Source organism: Pogona vitticeps, chromosome 4 (assembly GCF_051106095.1).
Source record: "Pogona vitticeps strain Pit_001003342236 chromosome 4, PviZW2.1, whole genome shotgun sequence".
Lineage (NCBI taxonomy): Eukaryota > Metazoa > Chordata > Lepidosauria > Squamata > Agamidae > Pogona > Pogona vitticeps.
The window spans coordinates 113,348,569-113,367,640 of NC_135786.1; the positions used below are offsets into that span (position 1 = coordinate 113,348,569).

Below are 19,072 nucleotides of genomic sequence, written 5' to 3' on the forward strand. Positions count from 1 at the left end.
GTCTACTGTAGACTCAAGGCTCCCCCCACCACCCATTGTCTTATCTCTCTCTCTCCCTCTATGCTCTCTTTTTGTGATGAAGAGTTCTGTGCTGGAATGGTTGCTGATTGTTGGTACAAGCAGGCTGTAAAATGCAGTTTAGAATCCATTCTCTACCCCACCCCCTCTATGCTCTTTTTTTCTGATGAGGAGTTCTGTGCTGGAATAATGGTTGCTGGATTCTGTGCCTTTTAGGGTTTGTGTACTGTGGTGAGCTGAACCATTGTCTCCAAAGAAAGAACAGAACAAAGTAAAAAGAAATGATCTCCATTGGGGAAAAAAATCACCAAAAAGCATGAAGATGCGTATCACTGAACTGGCTGCAGAATACCGAATGGCGAAGTCAACCATCGCCACCATCTTAAAGAAGAAAGATATCCTGAAGAACACTGATGTGGCAAAAGGAGTCACAATCCTAACAAAAAACAGGCCACCCCTTATGGAAGAAGTGGAAAAACTTTTACTGGTCTGGATCAACGAGAAACATCTGGAAGGGGACAACATCAGTGAAGCCATGATCTGTGAAAAAGCGAGGAAGCTGCACTGTGATTTACTGGAAAGAAACCCCTCTGGAAGTGCAGCGCAAGAAGAATTCAGTGCCAGCAGGGGGTGGTTTCAGAAGATCCAAAACAGAAGTGGCATCCACTGTGTTACAAGACATGGGGAGGCTGCAAGTTCTGACCATGATGCTGCAGAAGCCTTCAAGTTGGACTTTCCTGAATTCATCAAGGAAGAAGACTACCTCCCCCAGCAAGTCTTCGCGACAAGACAGGGATGTTCTGGAAGAAGATGCCCAGGAGAACCTACATCGCCCAGGAGGAAGAGAAAATGTCAGGCCACAAACCCATGAAGGACAGATTGACCCTTTTGTTCTGTGCCAATGCCACCGGCGATCTGAAGATCAAGCCTCTGCTGGTGCACCACTCCCAGACTCCTCGCCCATTCCAGCAAGAGAAAGTTAACAAGGCCACACTGCCTGTCATGTGGAGGGCCAACTCAAGAGCTTGGATGACAAGGCAGCTGTTTATGGAATGGCTCTATGAAGTGTTTGCACCCACTGTCAAGAAATATCTTTCCGACAACCAGCTTCCTGAGAGATGCCCTCTTCTGATCGACAATGCCATGGCACACTCCCCATCTTTGGTGGATGATATCGACAAGGATTTCATCATGGTCAAGTTCCTCCCCCCCCCCAACACAACACCTCTTCTGCAGCCCATGGACCAGCAAGTGATCAGCAACTTCAAGAAGCTGAACACAAAGGCACTCTTCACCAGGTGCTTCAACGTAATCGAGGAGACGTCCCTGACCCTGAAAGAGTTCTGGAAGACACATTTCAATGTCCTCCACAGCATCAGACTCATCAACAAGGCCTGGCAGGATGTCACAACTAGGACCTTGAACTCAGCCTGGAAGAAACTCTGGCCAGAATGTGTCACAGACAGTGCCACTGAGGGGACTGATTCACAGGTGGTGAGGGACATCGTCGCCATGGGTGAAGGCATGGGACTGGATGTCGGCAAAGAGGATGTAGAGGAGCTGGTTGAAGAGCACAAAGGGGAGCTGACGATGGAAGAACTTGCAGAACTGCAAAGTGAGCAGCAGAAGGCTCTTGTGGAGGTGCATTCCACTGAGGAAGAGGAAGAGGCACCGCTGGTTAGCAGCGAGGAGATCACATCTGCCAGATGTGGACCAAGTGCCAGGACTTCTTTGAGAGGCACCACCCAAACAGTACTGTGACAGGAAGAATTTTGGACATGATGAATGACAACGTGGTTAGCCACTTCAGGAAGATTCTTCAGCGCAGGAGAAAACAGACAACATTGGACAGATTTTTCACCTGGATGGAGCCTGCAGTGAAGAGACAGCAACAGGGACCCCCTGGAGAAGATGACCCAGAGGAGGGGACCTCTACCTCCCAGTGATGTCCTCCAGAAGACACCGAAAGTTAAGGCACCTCTCTTTTGTTTTAAAAGGTTTTGATTAGTTGGTTGGTTTAAAAGTTGCTTGTTTCATGTTAAAATGTGTTTTGTTTAAAAATTGCTTGGTTTAAAAATGTTGTAAAAATGTGTTGGTTTAAAATGTGTTTTGGCGTCCAAGCTCTATCCCCCCACAACTTTCTTTTCTCTCTTTTTGTGCTTAAAAGCACAAACCTTTGTTTAAGGGGTCTGTGTGCCCCAGTGGTGAACTTCTTTCTTTCTTTCTTCCTTTCTTCCTTTCTTCCTTTCTTCCTTTCTTCCTTTCTTCCTTCCTTCCTTCCTTCCTTCCTTCCTTCCTTCCTTCCTTCCTCTTTTCCCCATTGTTCCCTCCCTCCTTTCCTGCTCCTTTTTCACCTAAAAGGTGTTTGGCTTGACTTGGTTTGGCTTAAAAGGTGCTTTTCAAGGTGGTGTGTTTAGAAAATGTTCCCTCCCTCCTTTCCTGCCCTTTTTTTACTTAGAAGGTGCTTGGCTTGCTTTGATTTTGTTTAAAAGCTGCTTGTTTTTAAAGGTTTTCTGTTTAGAAGGTGTTCCCTCCTCCCCCTCCCTCCTTTCCTTCCCTTTTTTTTTGACCTAAGTTCATCTTAGGTCAAAAGAAGAAGAAAAAAATAGAAAATTTCTCCACCTAGTGGTAGAATACGGATTAACCGGTTTTGCATTAGTTCCTATAGGAAGTAATGCCTCTATCTACAGTAAGAACGAAAATAATCCAGAATGGATTAACTGGTTTTCAATGCATTCCTATGGGAAATGGTGCTTCGGCTTACAAATGTTTCGACTTACGAACCCTGTCCCAATAGTTCGTAAGTCGAGGTACAACTGTATTCATAGCCAACGTGTAGAAGAGCAAGCTAGTTTAAAGGTTGATGATCAGACTATGAGCCACCCCTGTCCCCCATGGCAAGGCAATGGCTGAGAGCTCAACAAGAATGGCTTGGGGGCTGCCACTGGGATGTTCTACCGCCACCTCCAATCTCCATACTAGCCACAACCATTGGGAAGAAGGGAGAGATACTGCTGGGGTGATCCTACATCCCAAGGCAAATTACTTGTGTTTTAACCAAAACTCCAATCAAAATATTTAACAGCAGTTTCAAGACATCTGTTCCTTTACTGGGATTTTTTTAAACATCAAAGCCAAGTACACAAAAAGCAAAATGTCCTTATGCATCAGATGTTGTCCACGTTGCAGCTATGGAAATGAAAAGAGGGGCAAATATCCTATGGTAACTGCTTAGCCACAGGTGGTTCTCTTTCCTCCCCTACCTCTTCGTTCTCCTTATCCCTGTGATCCAGGTGGCTCCCACTGACCAGAAGAGCCTGCAGAGGCTCTCCATCATCTTGGTGTCACCCACCTTGCAAAGTGGTGTCATAAACAGATGAGAATTCACGAGGTTCAGGACAGAGAAAAGAACATTCTTTACTACAGGAGATCTTTAGCTTTTGGACATCTCTGCCGTGAAATGTGCTGCTGGCCACTAGCTTAGAAAACTTTAAATATGGGTTAAGCCAGTTGTTGGATGGCAAGACCCATCAATGGCAATGAGTTTCCCCACTGGTGCTTGTCCCTGAAGTGTGGCCTCTGAACATGGGGGTTGTACATATCGCTCCTGCCCTCATGCTTGGCTTTGAACTTCAAAGACAACTGACTGGTGGTTGTTCCACATGTAATCTTGGCTTTAAAAGGCCTTTTCTGGCATTTCTTACATAAAACGTTACCCTTTTCCTCTTTCAGGAATGGCAATGCTTTTCTTGGCCACTAAATGAAGAGCACAGGAACATGAAGTGTCCATGTTACCACGCTGCCCTTAAGATCCTGGCCGGTATCCTGTTCACATTTTACTGTGCATGGAAAAGCAATCACACAAGTGTTTTTTCCCCCTGCCTTTGTTTGGATGTCTGTCCTGTGCAACCACACACCACTTGTGCAACTGATTGTTCCCTAGGGTGTGCAAGAGACACCCTGGAAAAGTGGAGCAAATCATTTTCATGATTGCTGTTCTGTGCATGGTAAACAAAAAAGGATGGTGGCCGTTGCTTCTAATAGAGAAGGGGAACAAACGCACACAGGGCTGCTGTGTTCAAATTTAGCACAGAAATCAGGAGCACAGGCCTTACACTCAGTTAGACCACTGATCCATCGAGCTTAGGATGGTCAAGGCTAACTGGCAGCAGCTCTCCAGCCTTTCAGGCAGGGGCCTTTCCTTTGCTGCAAGCAAAGGAAAAGCCTTGCAACAGAACATCCTTTGCTGCCCCAACAATACAAACAGCAACCTGGAAATAAGTCCCCTCTGTTCTTATCACATACCATGATGCTCTTGTACATGTTGCCATTATCCTCCTTCACGCTGACGCGGATGATGCAGGCACCCCCCTTCTGCTCGTTATAAACAGGGCAGATCAGGGGACTGCTGACGGGCGATGGAGGACACAGGAGAGCCCCCTCAAAGGAGGAGGCAGAGGAGGTGGCAGAGCCGGCAACTGAGGAGGACTCTGATGGCTGAGAGAGAGAGACAGATGAGACCAGAAGATTAATTTTGCTGAAGCTGGTTGTTCAAAGACAGCTACTTGCTCCGTCCTGAGGACTGGCAGGAGATGAAGAACATGACTCGGGATCTTACCCTGGCTGAGGAATGACGACCTCTGGAAATTCCCCATGTGTGAAAAAGTAGCTCTCCCTCTGTGGTCACAGTGGATTCAGGTCATGAAAAGGGGAAGTGTGTGAGCCGGAAATGCTCATTTACTTGTAATTCTGCCCCTGTCACTCTTCTCTTCCCTACCTTGTTGCATGTGGTGCAGGGGTGAGGCACACCTGGACCCCCCAAACATTGTTGGACTGCAGCTCACATCGATCGTGGCCAGCATAGCTAACGATGAGGCATGATAGGCGTTCCAGTTTGTTAACATCTGGAAGACCAAATATTCTCATCCCTGACATACAAGTTCAGCAGAGAACCAGGCACAGAAAAGAGGGTATGCTTTCTGTTGGCTCCAGAAAATGGAACAAAGAAAATGGTGTGTGGGCATCTTGGTTTGTGGACCCAGTGCTATCTGTCCTGTAATATCTTACACAAGACTTTTTGTCTCCTTCATTTTAGGAAAACACTGAAAAAACACAAGTAGGACCACTGGGTTTCTTTTTTTTTAAATGATATCCCATAATGATTCCAGCTTTCTTATGCTTTTATTTCTGTCTTTCCTTTACGGACAGACTGATTACTTTTTAAAGAATATTCCTCCCTTCAAACAGAACTGTGGCAATGTTCCACCCTTTATAAAAAAAAACACTCCCTCTTCACTTATCTCACTTTGGAGATGTTATCACTTTTTCCTCTGCTACTTAGTGAAACAGGAGGTTACTGTTGCAGCCAAAGGCAGACTGGATTGCTGAACCTTTCTTCCTATGCATCTCCTGGTTACAATCAGTATTCAGTAGTCCTCCTGAAAAAGGACCACACGTAAGGCCCAAGAACCATCGTTCTCAGAGAGGAACCACGTGCCTTCCTTTCTGCCCTGAGAAGAAGGAACCAGCAGGTGGCAGCAGAGGCAAGGCTCTTTAGGACACCCAGCCTATTCATCATAGGCATCCTTCAGTCTGGAGAGACTATGGTAACATGCTCTGAATCGAGGAGTGTCCTCTCCAGAGCATGAAGCCTGGATAAAGTAATATGGAAGATAGGCTGTTACCCAAGCAGCAGATCCCCCCTCTCCACGTTGCTGAAATGGTCCAATGGAAAGACAAGAGCCAATACAACTGGTTCCAGCAATGTTGCAGGAGTTGGCAGAACGACACATGCTGCCTTCGGGACTCTGGCTCCGGATTTTGCATCTAGATTAACTAGGTTACTTATTCACCCATAATATCCGCACAGCCCCGTTCATTCCTCGAAGATCTCCATTCTTATAAACAGAAAAATATGTCTAATCACTCTTATAATTCACACATATTTGATATTTCAGTATACAAGCCCTCACAAACAAAACATCCAGTCAAGTTCTGTACATGTGTGTTGCTGGAGCCCTCCTGCGCCTAACATTTCTGAATCACTAGGGTCCCTCTCTTGGCAGATTTACAGATGTGTCCACTGGACAAACTGCCTCAAGTCGTTTGCCTGTCCTGAAGCAGAAGAGTAAACACTGCCTCTCACTCACCCACCTCAACTCAAGATCACTGGAGCCCCAGCTGGCCAAATCCGTTCAGCCCAAGAAGCAGAAAACCCCTCTGGTACCCCTACCCCACTTCTAACAGCATTTCACAAATGCAACAACAATAACAAAGTAGTCACTTGCCTAGTGGTAGAGCTGCTCTCAATTTTAAGGATTATCGTTGGCTATGGCTGAGCTGTTGCTGGTACTGTAACAGTCCTAATGCAGGCAGAATCACAATACTTCCCCTAATGCTCATTTACTTGTAATTCTGCCCCCGTCACTCTTCTCAGAAATTGAGAGCAGTTCCTTCTGGACACTTGAAAATGCCTACCTTCTTCTGGGGCTCCTCTGGAGTAGCTGTGGGGGTGACACAGGGGTCCTCTATCTCTGTGTGATGGAGCTCACAGGAGGGGATGCTGGCAGAATCCATGCTTCCTCCAGAGTCTTTCACAGGGGTGGAGCATGCTGCTGAATCAGCTGGATCCAGCCCCAGTAATAATCTGCCCCATGAAAAGCAAGCAACAAATGAAAACAGCAAAGAGTCTTTCCGGGACCTTAACAGACAACCATGTTTTTATGTGACTTAAGCTTTAAAGGGTGGGAAAGTGCTGGTAAGCACGGCATGCAAACCAAGAGCCAGAACGAACATACAGAGTCCCTCTTCATTGAGCTCCTGTCCCCTTTTTTCTGAGTCATGCTCTCTTTTTCAAATATACCATGACTAGAGTTTATTTGTTTATTTAAAATATATATACGATGCCTTTCTCCCAAAGGTTCCAGGGCAGCTTACAGCATTTAAAAGAAACAAAGTTAAAAGCCAAATAATAAATTATTACAATATTTTAAAAACACTAAACAATTATTGAAGACAGGAGGGCCTGGCGTGCTCTGGTCCATGGGGTCACGAAGAGTTGGACACGACTAAACGACTAAACAACAACAAACAAAACAATTATCACATTAAAACTCATAATAACAACAATTTCACTCTTTGGCTCCTTCAACAGCCTTTTTAATACAAATAAAACACATCAGATGTTCTTTCTCATTTGGTTCTCAACAGAGGGAATAAGCCGTTCCACCTCCAGAGAAAATATATGCTTTGCCCCATTCTTGGGATGTGCCTGGGGAAGTGGAGGGCTTTGGATCCAGTGGACCTGCAGCTTCCTCCAGAAGCCCCTTTGGTCCTCTCTGGCCCTGGATGTCTGATGTTGTAGAGGCACTGACTACAGACCTCATCACAACTGCACCTAAAATGGTGTTTCGAAGTGGATCCCTCTCACAATCCTCAGAGAGGGCGATCTGAGGAAATACTGTTGTACCTGTTGCTCTCCAGAGCAATGTTGCTCTGGAGAGCAACATATCCCTGCAAGGGGAAATAAGCATCAATCACTTTGTCTAAGGTTTTCATCAGATATTTCACCTCTACTACTGATTTTAAATGCTATCTGTGAAGCCCCATTTATAAAGGGAAACATGGGAATTTTGTATCTATGCATTAACTAGGGACGTGGTGGCACAGTGGGTTAAACCACAGAAGCCTCTGGGCTGCAAGGTCAAAAGACCAGCAGTTCGAATCCATGCGTCGGAGTGAGGTCCCGTCGCTTGTCCCGGCTCCTGCCAACCTAACAGTTTGAAAGCATGTAAAAATGCGAGTAGATCAATAGGGACCACCTCGGTGGGAAGGTAACGACATTCCGTGTCTAGTCGCACTGACCACGTGACCATGGAAGATTGTCTACGGACAAAACGCTGGCTCTATGGCCTGGAAACAGGGATGAGCACCGAGCCCTAGAGTCGGACATGACTGGATAATTTCCCAAGGGGAACCTTTACATATTCATTAGCTGTCTCTATTTGTTGTTAAATCTCTATATCTCTCTCTTTTCTCCTCTCTATTCTTATTGGAATTGGTCATTTATAATGCAGTTTATGCATTTTTCATGCCAGTCCCTCCCTAATCATCATTTGTCAGGTCATACTTACTGGCTTAGTCGCTTCACCATGCTCTTTTGAGGTGAAGTTATGGGTGGATCAATGGCTGCCTCAATGTCAGAGGATAGGGAGTAGCTGTAAAAGCAGTTAGGATTCCATAAAACATTGATACTATAGAATAATATCACAAAATTAAAACACACATCAGACTAAGAGCTTTGAAAAATGTCAGAAGCCAAGTTTATTTCCTCCCATCCACCTGCTTTTTAATGATAATCTATGACAGTGATTACCAACATTAGGGAACGTGGGTGTTCTTGAATTGCAATCCCCAGAAGTCTTCACCATCCACTGTGCTGACTCGGGTTTCTGGGAGATGCAGTCCAAGAACACCTGGGTTACCCAAGGTTAGGGACCACTGACCTATAAGAATAATCCTAGAACTGCAAAGCTAGAAGAGGAACCTTATGGATCATCAAATCCAGCCCATCAAAGTGACACAGTGGGGAATCGAACTTGTGTGATAAAGGTGACGATGATCTTAAAAGCTTGCACACATTTGTGCCCTTATGGCTGTATTATTGCACTAATACAGATTTGGACCTTATGCTTATGGCCAAAAGCAATGTTAGCTTTTTGAACAATTGCACAGAAAACTTTTCCTGAAACCAGTATGTATCTTTGACTTATTCTTTTATAAAACTCAGCTGAAATATGAGTCATGGTGGAGGGCTGCAACCAATGTGATACATAGCCATACATTCTACACCAACTCCACGGGCAGAAGATAACTCACGTCATCAGGGTGGAGGAAAACATTGCATTGCTCGAAGGTGTAACTTAATGTACTGTTTAAACAGTGGAGGCTCACGAATCCAATTTCACTCACAGAAAAATGTGAACCAGGCCTCACATTCCAGTATCTGCATGTATCGAGAAGAGACCAGCTCCATTCTAGGTATCACTAGCTTGGGTATTGTTACCAATATGTGGTACATGCATATTGGTAACAATACCCATCGTCATCACGTCTTAAACAAAAGCCCTATCATTTGCTAGAGGCTGAATTTAAAGCATACAAGTCCCAGCTTGTAGGCTCACACATAAAATAAAAGCAAGAAAGGAAAATTGGAGAAAAATGAAGTGCAAAGCCAAATGGAACACAGAAAAGAATAAGAGGAAATTAAGTCTATACAATAATGACCTCCACATGTTACATATGGAATACATACAGTTGGGTCTGGAAATAATTGGACACTGACACAAGTTTTGTTATTTTGGCTGTTTACTGAAATAAATTCAAGTTACTGTACAGTTAAAGTGTAGTTTCTCAGCTTTAATTTGAGGGTATTCACATCCCAATTGGAGGAAGGCTTTAGGCACCACAGCTCTTTAATACATAGCCTCCTCTTTTTCAAGAGACCAAAATTGGACAATTGACTCAAAAGCTGTTTCATAGATAGGTGTGAGCTATTCCTTTGTTATCTCATCATCAATTAAGCTGGTAAAGGGTCTGGAGTTGATCACAGGTGTGGCATTTGCATTTGAAAGCTGTTGCTGTGAACCCACAACATGCATTCAAAGGAGCTCTCAATGCAAGTGAAACAGGCCATCCTTAGGCTGCAAAAAAAGAAAAAGAAAGAAAAAGAAAGAAAGAAAAAAGAAAAGAAAAAATCCACCAGAGAAGTAGCAGGAGCATTAGGAATGGCCAAAAAAAAAAAAAAAAAAAAAAACAAAAAACAAAACCACAGTTGAGTACTGTACAGTGGACCCTTGACTTACAGACGGCTTGACTTACAGACTTTTTGAGTTACAGACTTCTCTGGCCACAAAATTTAGGTTTGACTTGCAAACTGAGATTTGACTTACAGACCAGAAAAAAACCAAAATGGAACAAAAACAGCCTGTTACGGGATTAATCGGTTTTCAATGCACTGTAGGTCAATGGAGACTTGACTTACAGACTTTTTGACTTGAGAACCACCTTCCAATACGGATTAAGTTCTCAAGTCAAGACCCCACTGTACTGGTTTGCTCAGCAGCATAAAAAGGCCTGGACATGCATAGATCCAACACTGGTGGATGATCATAGGATCCTTTCCATGGTAAAGAAAAACCTCTTCACAACATCCAGCCAAGTGAAGAGCACTCTCCAGAAGAAAGGTAACGCCCACCATGAAGTCTACCATAAAGGGAAAACTTCGTGAGAGCAAATACAGCGGGTCCACCATATGGTGCAAACCATTCATTAAGCATCAGGAATAGAAAGGTCAGATTAGACTTTGCCAAAAAATATCTAAGGAAGTCAGCCCAGTAATGGAACAGTGTCCTCTGGACAAATGAAATGAAGATCAGCCTGTACAAGAATGATGGGAAGAAAAAAGAATGGAGAAGGCTTGGAACCGCTCATGATCTGAAGCATACCACATGATCTGTAATACACCCGTGGTGGCAGGGGGATATATGGCTTCCAAGGGCACTGGGTCACTAGTGTTCACTGATGATGTGACAGAAGACAGAAGCAGCCAGGTGAATTCTGAAGTGCACAGGGATCATATTGTCTGCTGAGATTCAGCCAAATTCAGCAGAGCTGATTGGACAGCACTTCACTTTACAAATGGACAATGACCCAAAACATACCGCAAAAGCAAACCGGGAGTTTTTTAAGGCAAAGAAATTGAATATTGTGCAATGGTTGAGTCAATCACCTCACCTCATCCAGATCAAGTGTGCATTTCACTTGCTGAAGATAAAATGTATGGCAGAAAGACCCATGAACAAACTACAACTGAAAACAGCTGCAGTAAAAAAAAAAGCCTGACGAAGCATCACAAAGGAGGAAACCCCGCGTTTGGTGATGTCCATACATTCGAGACTTTAAGCAGTCATTGCCTCCAAATGATTCTTGAGAAAGTATTCTGAAGGTCCAGAAAAAGCCACCAATGACCCACAGCTGTCTGCAAAGCTTCCTGATTGGGAGCTATATTACCATTATGCATGACAAGTTTTGGAGGTCCCTCTTTTTAATGGTTGGGCATTTCTATTCGGTTTGGGTTTTTTCTCTCCCCCTCTGCACATTTGGCTCCCCTTGGGTCTTTCCACAAAGAACAGCTGGATTATGCGTTCTGTGATACAGGGTTTGGATCAACCGACTGGCATGGCAGGATGGACTCTGGAGAGGATACGCTACTGCTTGGTGACCATGTTGGGATGGGTGCCAGGTTCATGGTGAGCATGTTGAATGGGTGCCTGGTTTTCTTTATTCTAGTCTGCTTACTTTTTGTCTGTTTCTGACTGGTCATGTCTAAATAGTATGTGGAATGTCAAGGGGCTTGGTATTCCCAGCAAATGTAGACATGTGGCTTCCAAATTCACAAGACTCATAGTAGGTACTGCACTCATGCAGGAAATCCAACTTTTAGGGACAGATAGACTGTGTCAGGATGGGATAAGAGATAGTTAGTGCTCCCCCCACAAAACCCAATGCATTGGCAGTATTAATCCGCAAATGTCTTCCTGCCTTAGTTTTGCAATTATGAGGGCATGAGTTGAGTAATTTTGTGGAAGTGCTTGTAAAGGTTGCTTCTGCCACCGTAGCTCCAATGAGAATTTTCCCTCTGTGTTGCTTGACTGCTTCTGGCAATTACCTTCTGGTGATCAGAGGGGATGTTGATGACATCCTAGACATCATATTGGACAGAAATACCCCACAATGCAAATTGATGCCTGTTGCTCATGCAGCACTAGGGAGGTACATGTTGGACTACAGTCTTGTAGATTTTTTGGCACCTTTTGTATCCCACTAACTAGCACTATACATTTCTATTTCGTGTGCCTCAAAGCTGCTTTCAGCAGGTCCTTTTTTTAAAAAATAATCTCCTCAAATGAATATGTTAAGTCTGAAAATATCCTGATTCTTTTAATGTTACATGCAGGATACAGTGAGACACAGTGCTTATATAATAAAAAGCACTGTGTCTCAGTGCCTCAGTTCTCAATGATGCAAGCTATTTAAAAGAGAAGAAAGCTGAGCTGGTGAACTTTTTCCACTCCTAATGAAGGCTCAATGAAATTAAGGGCAATTGAGAGACAGGTAATTGAGAGGCAGGTAAGGCTAGCTTGAAGGGTCATAATATTGCATATGACTCTCAGGAAAAAAATATGGGCAAACATCCCAGAAGGCACAAATGACAGTGTGAAAACTCAGTTTGCAGCCATCCCCATTTCTGAGACTTACTGGAAGTTGTAGATAATTTCATCTGAACCGAACATGCTGCATGCCTCTAAGACAAAATTTGCTTTTGCTTGTCTTAGTGATATTGGGAGTATGGAGAGAAAGCTGACAGGGTACTGGAATATTGCCTCAGGCAGCTGGCAGCTAGGTGCTATATCTCTTACAAAGTGGATACAGATGATATGTGTCATACCTGCTCAGAGAACATTAATGAGGGATTTTCTGCATTTAAAAGCTTGATACTAATGAAGATCCTGCCAAAGAAGAAATTTCTAATGCATCCATATAACTTTAAATTTTTTAAAATCATAAAATATGACACTGTTAAGGTGCTGCACTCAATATGCCAGCAAGTTTGGAAAGCTCAGCAGTGGCCAGAGGACTCGAAAAGATCAGTCTACATCCCAAAGAAGGGCAGAGCCAAAGAATGCTCCAACTACTGTACAATTGCACTCGTTTCACATGTTAGCAAGGTTATGCTCAAAATCCTCCAAGGCAGGCTTCAGCAGTATGTGGACCAAGAACTTCCAGAAGTACAAGCTGGATTTCGAAGCAGCAGAAGAACTAGAGACCAAATTGCAAACACACTTGGATTATGGAGAAAGCCAGAAAGTTCCAGGAAAACATCTACCTCTGCTTCATTGACTATGCAAAAGCCTTTGACTGTGTGGACACCAGCACGCTGGATATAAAAAAAAAGATATAGGTTACTCACCATAATTATAGTTCTCCAAGTGGTGATCCAAGTCTTCACACAAATGGGTTTGTGCACCTGCACAAACCACCATCCTGGAAAGTTCCAGAGCATCCAAACATGAACGTTCCTTTGCCTCTACTGTGCAAGCTTCCCCCCCCCTCAGTTTCTATTGTCTGCCGCAAGACAAACAAAAAAGTGGGGGTATGGCAAAACAAGAGAGGAGGTGGGCAAGATGTGTGAATACATGGACCACTGCTCGGAGAACTATAATTACAGTGGATCACCTATATTTCTCTGTCATTGTATCCATGTATGCACATGAATGGATGACTAGCAAGCTTAAATATATGGAGGTGGAGTTAAGCCAAAAGAGAAGAAAATACTTTGCCAAATGAAGGATATCACTGTGCCCTAAGGTCAAGCCAATAGTGGGTGACAAATGTGAGTGGCGTGGACATGTCTATACCCTGCACAGAAGTGGCAGAGGAAAAAAATCCCCCTGGTGGAATGACCCCTTAGAGCCTCAGGCAGAGGTCTTTTTTGTCACTTCATAAGATAAGGAAATAGCTTGGGTGACCCATTTGGAAAAACACTGTGAAGAAATTGGGTGTCCCTTCTTGGGACCCTGGTAGCAAACAAAGAATTTGTTTGTTTGTATAAAGTATTTAGTCTGGTCGAGACAGAAGGTCAGAGCTCTTCTAATGTCCAAGGAATGGGAAGACCAAATCAGTTTGTGTGGAAGGGTAAAAGCTACGTAGTATGGGACAGGTGGAAATGTGAAACAACTTTGGACAGAAAGGTAATATATGTACGAAGAGTGACTGTCCAGCCCATTGGGCAGATGTGAGGGCTACCAGGACTGCAAGAGGTCCATTGTTGAACCTAAGGGCTTGAAGAGGTGTCTGGTGAGTTGGCTCAAAACCAGTGACAGAGACTAGGGTTGTGCAGAGGGTGTACATCAGGATAGGCATTCTGGAGGCCCTTCAGGAATCTTTTGACAGTCTGGTGTGTAAAGAGACAGGGGGATGGGTGGCCTTGAGGCTTATGAGCCACTATAGCTGCCAACTGGACGCTCATGGTATAAATTTAAAGGCTCTGCTGCTTGAGGTATAGAAGGCTGTTTAAGAGAGTGGAGAGAGAGACCAGGGATTCCTGCAGATGTCAGGAGGAAACGTACTGCACTTCCAATTATAGCTGTAGAGGCGATTAGTGGATGGCATCTGATATGTTACAGGGTCCCTGTAACCAGGCAGCCAACTTCAGTTGATGATGATCAGGATAGAGAACTAACCATTGGTAGCATGAAATTAGGTTTTCATGAAGGGGCAATAATGAGCACACTTTGAGTTGGCCATGGTGGCTAATACATCTATGGTTGATTTGCCCTGCTACTGCTTTTTCCATTTTTCCAGCCTCAATACCAGGGCTAGCAGTTCTTATCTTGTTACCTTGGTCCAATTTCAACATTGATTTCAACAGAGGCTTGGAAACAGAAGGGACCTCAGGTTCCAAAGCTGAGGGTTTTTCCAAAGTTTCCCATTGATCCATCTGCTGAGAAACATGAATTGTACTAAAAGAGGCATTGGCTGCCCTAAGGGATTGTTCCCGAAGGAAGGAATGTAAACAGGATTGATGGTTCTTAAGATTAAGAGGCATAAAACTTTTACAGATTTTATAGGATTCTATCAAATGGGTCTCTCCTAGACAGAATAGGCAAATAGCATGCCCATCAGATTGGGGGATGTTTTTGCCAAAAGTGCAAAGTTTTTCATCAAAGTGGAGGAAACCATAAGCCGCTAAAAAGGCAGCAGCAATAACTGAGAGTAGTGGGGAGGGAAAGGGAAAAACAAATAAAACAGTAAAGAAGGTCCCCTTCATTAAAAAAATTGCTAAGGAAGCGAGAAAAAATAAGGACAGGTCCTCATGGTCCTCAGAACAATACAAATGCAGGAATAGGTGATACCTTCATTGGACCATTAAGAAAATAAAACAAAAAATAGAGTGAGCTTTCATTTATAATTCACCTTCTTCATGGGTAGCTCCTAAATAATACGCTTATGTTAAGGTCCCAAAAGTTTCATAGCTGCTATTGGGGGATAGGTGCAGCTTCTTAGATGGAAATAAATGTAGTTTACAGTCTGCAAGAACCAATGGTTTGGAATTTACGACTCCTCTCTAAACAAAAGGTGGCCACCAATCTCATTTCCCCCCTTTCTCTCCCTCTTTCTGCCTTCATTTGAAACTCAAAGAGTTTCTGTCTGGCTAGAGAAAATCAGCTGGGTAACAAAAGCATGGCCAACCTCCATCAGAGTTGGGATAAAAAAAATTATTTAAACCACCAGGAACAGCGAATTTCAGCCAAATCAAAGCCAAATCAATAGTTTTATCTACTGGATGCTTTCCTCAGCATGCAGTACTCATTATCTGGTTTCAAAAGTCCATGATGTTCAGGAACCCGTGTTCGTCTTCAGGTGTCCTGATCAATCATTCTGTTGTATCTTACAAAGTTCAGAAAAAACCAGGACAAGGCCACATGGTTCTCAGAGCAATACAAATGCAGAAATAGGTGATTATTGGACGAGGAAACTTGTTTCTTTAGGAAAAAGGAGGCAAACGGGAAAAATAAAAAGGGAGGACATTGAAAAATGCAGGTAAGTAAGAGATGAGGCTCTGGAGCAATCCTTTGCACATCACTGCCGCAGCAGACAAGAAAGGACTGAGGAGAGCAGGGCTGCGCTTGCGCAGTAGAGGCAGAGGGGCTTTCACTTCTAAGAGGCTCTGGAGTATTCCAAGATGTGTTCATGCAGGTGCACAAAGCCATTTATATGCATGTATGAATACCATGACAGAGAATATTACAGTTAATTATATAGAAAAGCTTCATTTCACCTCTCCTCCTCTGTTAAACGTGGCTGCATCTTGAACCAATGGATGAATTTCCTGTCTGGAGTCATCCAGTGGTTATTGCAGGAGGACTGCAAGAGCTTGATTTGTGCTATTACTTCAAACTCCTGAAAAAGTAAGAAAGACAATGAGAATCTTAATGAAGGAACATTTCCAGGTATCAACTGTCAGACAGAGGAGACTGAGAAAGAATGAGAATAATTAGATTAAGTACCTGATTGGCAAATGCACTTACAATACTTTACAAAAATCATCACCGCGCCAACAAGTCTATTGTTGTTCCTGGAAGCTGCAATTCACTTTTTAAAGGGTTTCAGAGCCACCATGCATCATTTAACATTGAAAGACACTCAGCTTTCAAAACAGGGAATGCCAACTACTTCCAAATTCATTTTTTTGGCATTTAGGACATTCACTAGGTACCTGAAAGAAAGCTCTGTGGCTCCTTCCCAACACTGGAACTACAGAGGGGAGAGGATGATTCTCCAGACCTTCTCCCGTCTGGAAGATGGGCAAACACCTGTGATTTGTTTTAGTTGAAGGTTCAACGGAGCACCAGAACAAACCTTTGCTTTCTTTCACTGGTTCAAACTGAACATGAATGCTGAAGGTGTAATAGTCTTTCTTGACTCCTATGGGGTACCTGGAATTGCAGTCACTCAATGGAGGCGGACGAAGCCTGTATATCTTCATCACCCTTCCCTGCCTCTGAGGTGCAGATTCACTGTGGACATGCCATGGTGCAAAGCAGATGAAAATCCAGTGGCCTGGAAGGCACACATAGATCTCATGCTGTCATTCAGCCCCACCAGCTCTGAGCTGTAGGGGAAATTCTGCTTGCCCTTAACCTACTCCATATCATGGACACACACAGGAGGGCAGGAGCAAATCCTTCTCACCTGAGGAGGCAGATGTATCCTGTTAATCATAAATGTTTACTTGTTCACCTAGGTTACCCAAAATTTATAGATCCCTGAATATGGAAAACTTTTAAATACATTCATGAAATGAGGAAATTCTTTAAAAAAACTTATGAACTCTAACTTTATGCTGGCTAAGGAATACTGGAAGTTGTCAGAAAATGAGTTTTTCCAAGTTCTGCCCAATGCCATTTTTTTAAAAAAAGGTATTAGACATGTCCTTGATAACTTCCACAAAAGATGCCTTACAGTGTACTTTCCATTGTGAGTCATCCATTCATGGAAACATTGATGTGCATGGACAAGGAATGCATATAGGCAAATGCACTGACAGACAGACAGACAGAAACAAAGAAAATCAAGCTTACCCGTCTTCTCTTTTCAAAATTTATTAGCCCTCCCTGCAAGAAGCAAACAATACAAGGAGTGGTTTCAAAATCTGTGTTTTTTGTACAGTTGTGGTTCAGTCATTGCACCATACTAACAGGGACCATAAAATTGCTGTGTTCAAACCGATATTCAGATACCAACACTTCCAAACTGGATTCCTGTTGCAGTAAGGATGGGTCAGCATTCAGGATCCATTCCTCAAATGTGAAATGTTAACTGAAAGCAGGGCTAAACATGGTCATTATAACGTTATATTTTACTGATGAAAACACAAGTGAAAGTCTGAGCTGATTCCAGGTCTGTGGCACTAATGGAAGAAGAGGAGGAAACAGACAAGGAGAGAGGAAAGAGCAGAAGGAGAAAAGTAAAGGAGAGAGTGTGTGTTGTGTCTGAGGGGGAATAGGAAGCAGAAAAGGAAAGGGAAGAGAGAGAGAAAACAAGTCACTGTAGCAGACCCATATGCTCAGTCCCTGTGATGCCTTTATTTCGTGAGGAAGGGAGAGCTCCCTACTGAGCAACCACACCACCTGGTTGTGTGCACGGTTTCTGTCTGGGATAACGTGTGTGAAAGGGAACTGAGGGAATGGGAAGAAGCAGAGAGAAAAAAGAGGCGGAAAGAGGGGGGCAGTTTGTTCCAATGAAAGAATGATTGGCTGGCTGATTGATTATTGAGTCCCCTGGACTGCAAGAACAAAAAACTTATTCATTCTAAAGGAAATCAACCCTGAGTGTTCACTGGAAGGACAGATCCTGAAGCTGAGGGTCCAATACTTTGGCCCTCTCATGAGAAGAGAAGACTCCCTAGAAAAGACCCTGATGTTAGGAAAGTGTGAAGGCAAGAGGAGAAGGGACGGCAGAAGACGAGATGGTTGGACAGTGTCACTGAAGCTACCAACATGAATTTGAACCAACTCCGGGAGGCAGTGGAAGACAGGAGGGCCTGGTGTGCTCTGGTCCATGGGGTCACGAAGAGTCTGACACGATTTGATGACTAAACAACAACAAAATAGGATATTACCTAAGTGTGCTATTTCTGTATAGGGCTTGCAAATATAAAATTGTATATGCTAAAGTGAGACCTAGTTTCACAGAAACATCTTGAAACTAAACAGGCATCAGCAACTCTTTTACAAAGACAACAGCAAAGACAACACTCCAAATGTTGGTAACCTTATTTACTTCCCACTATAAACGCTACTTACTTCTCATTACATTCTTTTATGTGTGCGGAGGTGTGAATGTGACAAAGAAGCAATCAGAAAATATACAGCTAAATGATCATGTGGTATGTTATCGTTCATGTTGTGCTTAGAGCCCTCTGTTTGTTGCACAAACTTACCTCTGCGCTGTCCTGAAGAGCTGTGTGCAGCATGGTCAGGTCGGTTAAAAAAGTACCAAGGTAGGGAATGGTACCTTGCATTACCCCCTGCACAGGATGACAGTGCAAACAGGTTAAGCAGCCTAGTCCATAGTTCAAGGTTTGCCTGTTGGCTTCCAGGTCCAACTGAAAGCCCTACCCGATGGGCACCCATCCCAGCCTAGGATCCACTTTCTCCGCAATAATCATCTTCTTAGAATTTTGTTATACAATAGGGATGTAAATGTTCACATTATTTCATTCTCATTGGTGAGAACAAAAAACTTCTCACTGATGGGCACAATTACAAGAGGTTTTATGCATTTTTGACATTTTGAAACTGCTTTGCGAAAGATTCGAAGGAGTTGTTTTTGCACAAAATTCTGTGTTCTGCTAAAAACATAATCATTGTTTTGTGCAAGTTTCTGGCCATAGGTTTTGTGTGTGCAAAAACACCTTTTCTTTTTCTTT

The 19,072-nt window shown here is 43.5% G+C and overlaps 1 protein-coding gene across 2 annotated transcripts in view; it reads right to left on the reverse strand.

The window, feature by feature from the left end:
• RGL1 (ral guanine nucleotide dissociation stimulator like 1) overlaps positions 1-19,072 on the reverse strand; it is a 108,262-nt gene that overhangs the window by 5,005 nt on the left and 84,185 nt on the right. For both annotated transcript variants that reach the window (XM_020795083.3, XM_020795084.3), the window contains exons 11-16: positions 18,584-18,670; positions 17,223-17,255; positions 15,920-16,041; positions 8,151-8,234; positions 6,496-6,664; positions 4,324-4,515 (exon numbers count right to left, since the gene is read on the reverse strand). In XM_020795083.3, coding sequence (XP_020650742.3) covers positions 4,324-4,515; positions 6,496-6,664; positions 8,151-8,234; positions 15,920-16,041; positions 17,223-17,255; positions 18,584-18,670 — 687 coding nt within the window. The remainder of the gene's footprint in view (positions 1-4,323; positions 4,516-6,495; positions 6,665-8,150; positions 8,235-15,919; positions 16,042-17,222; positions 17,256-18,583; positions 18,671-19,072) is intronic.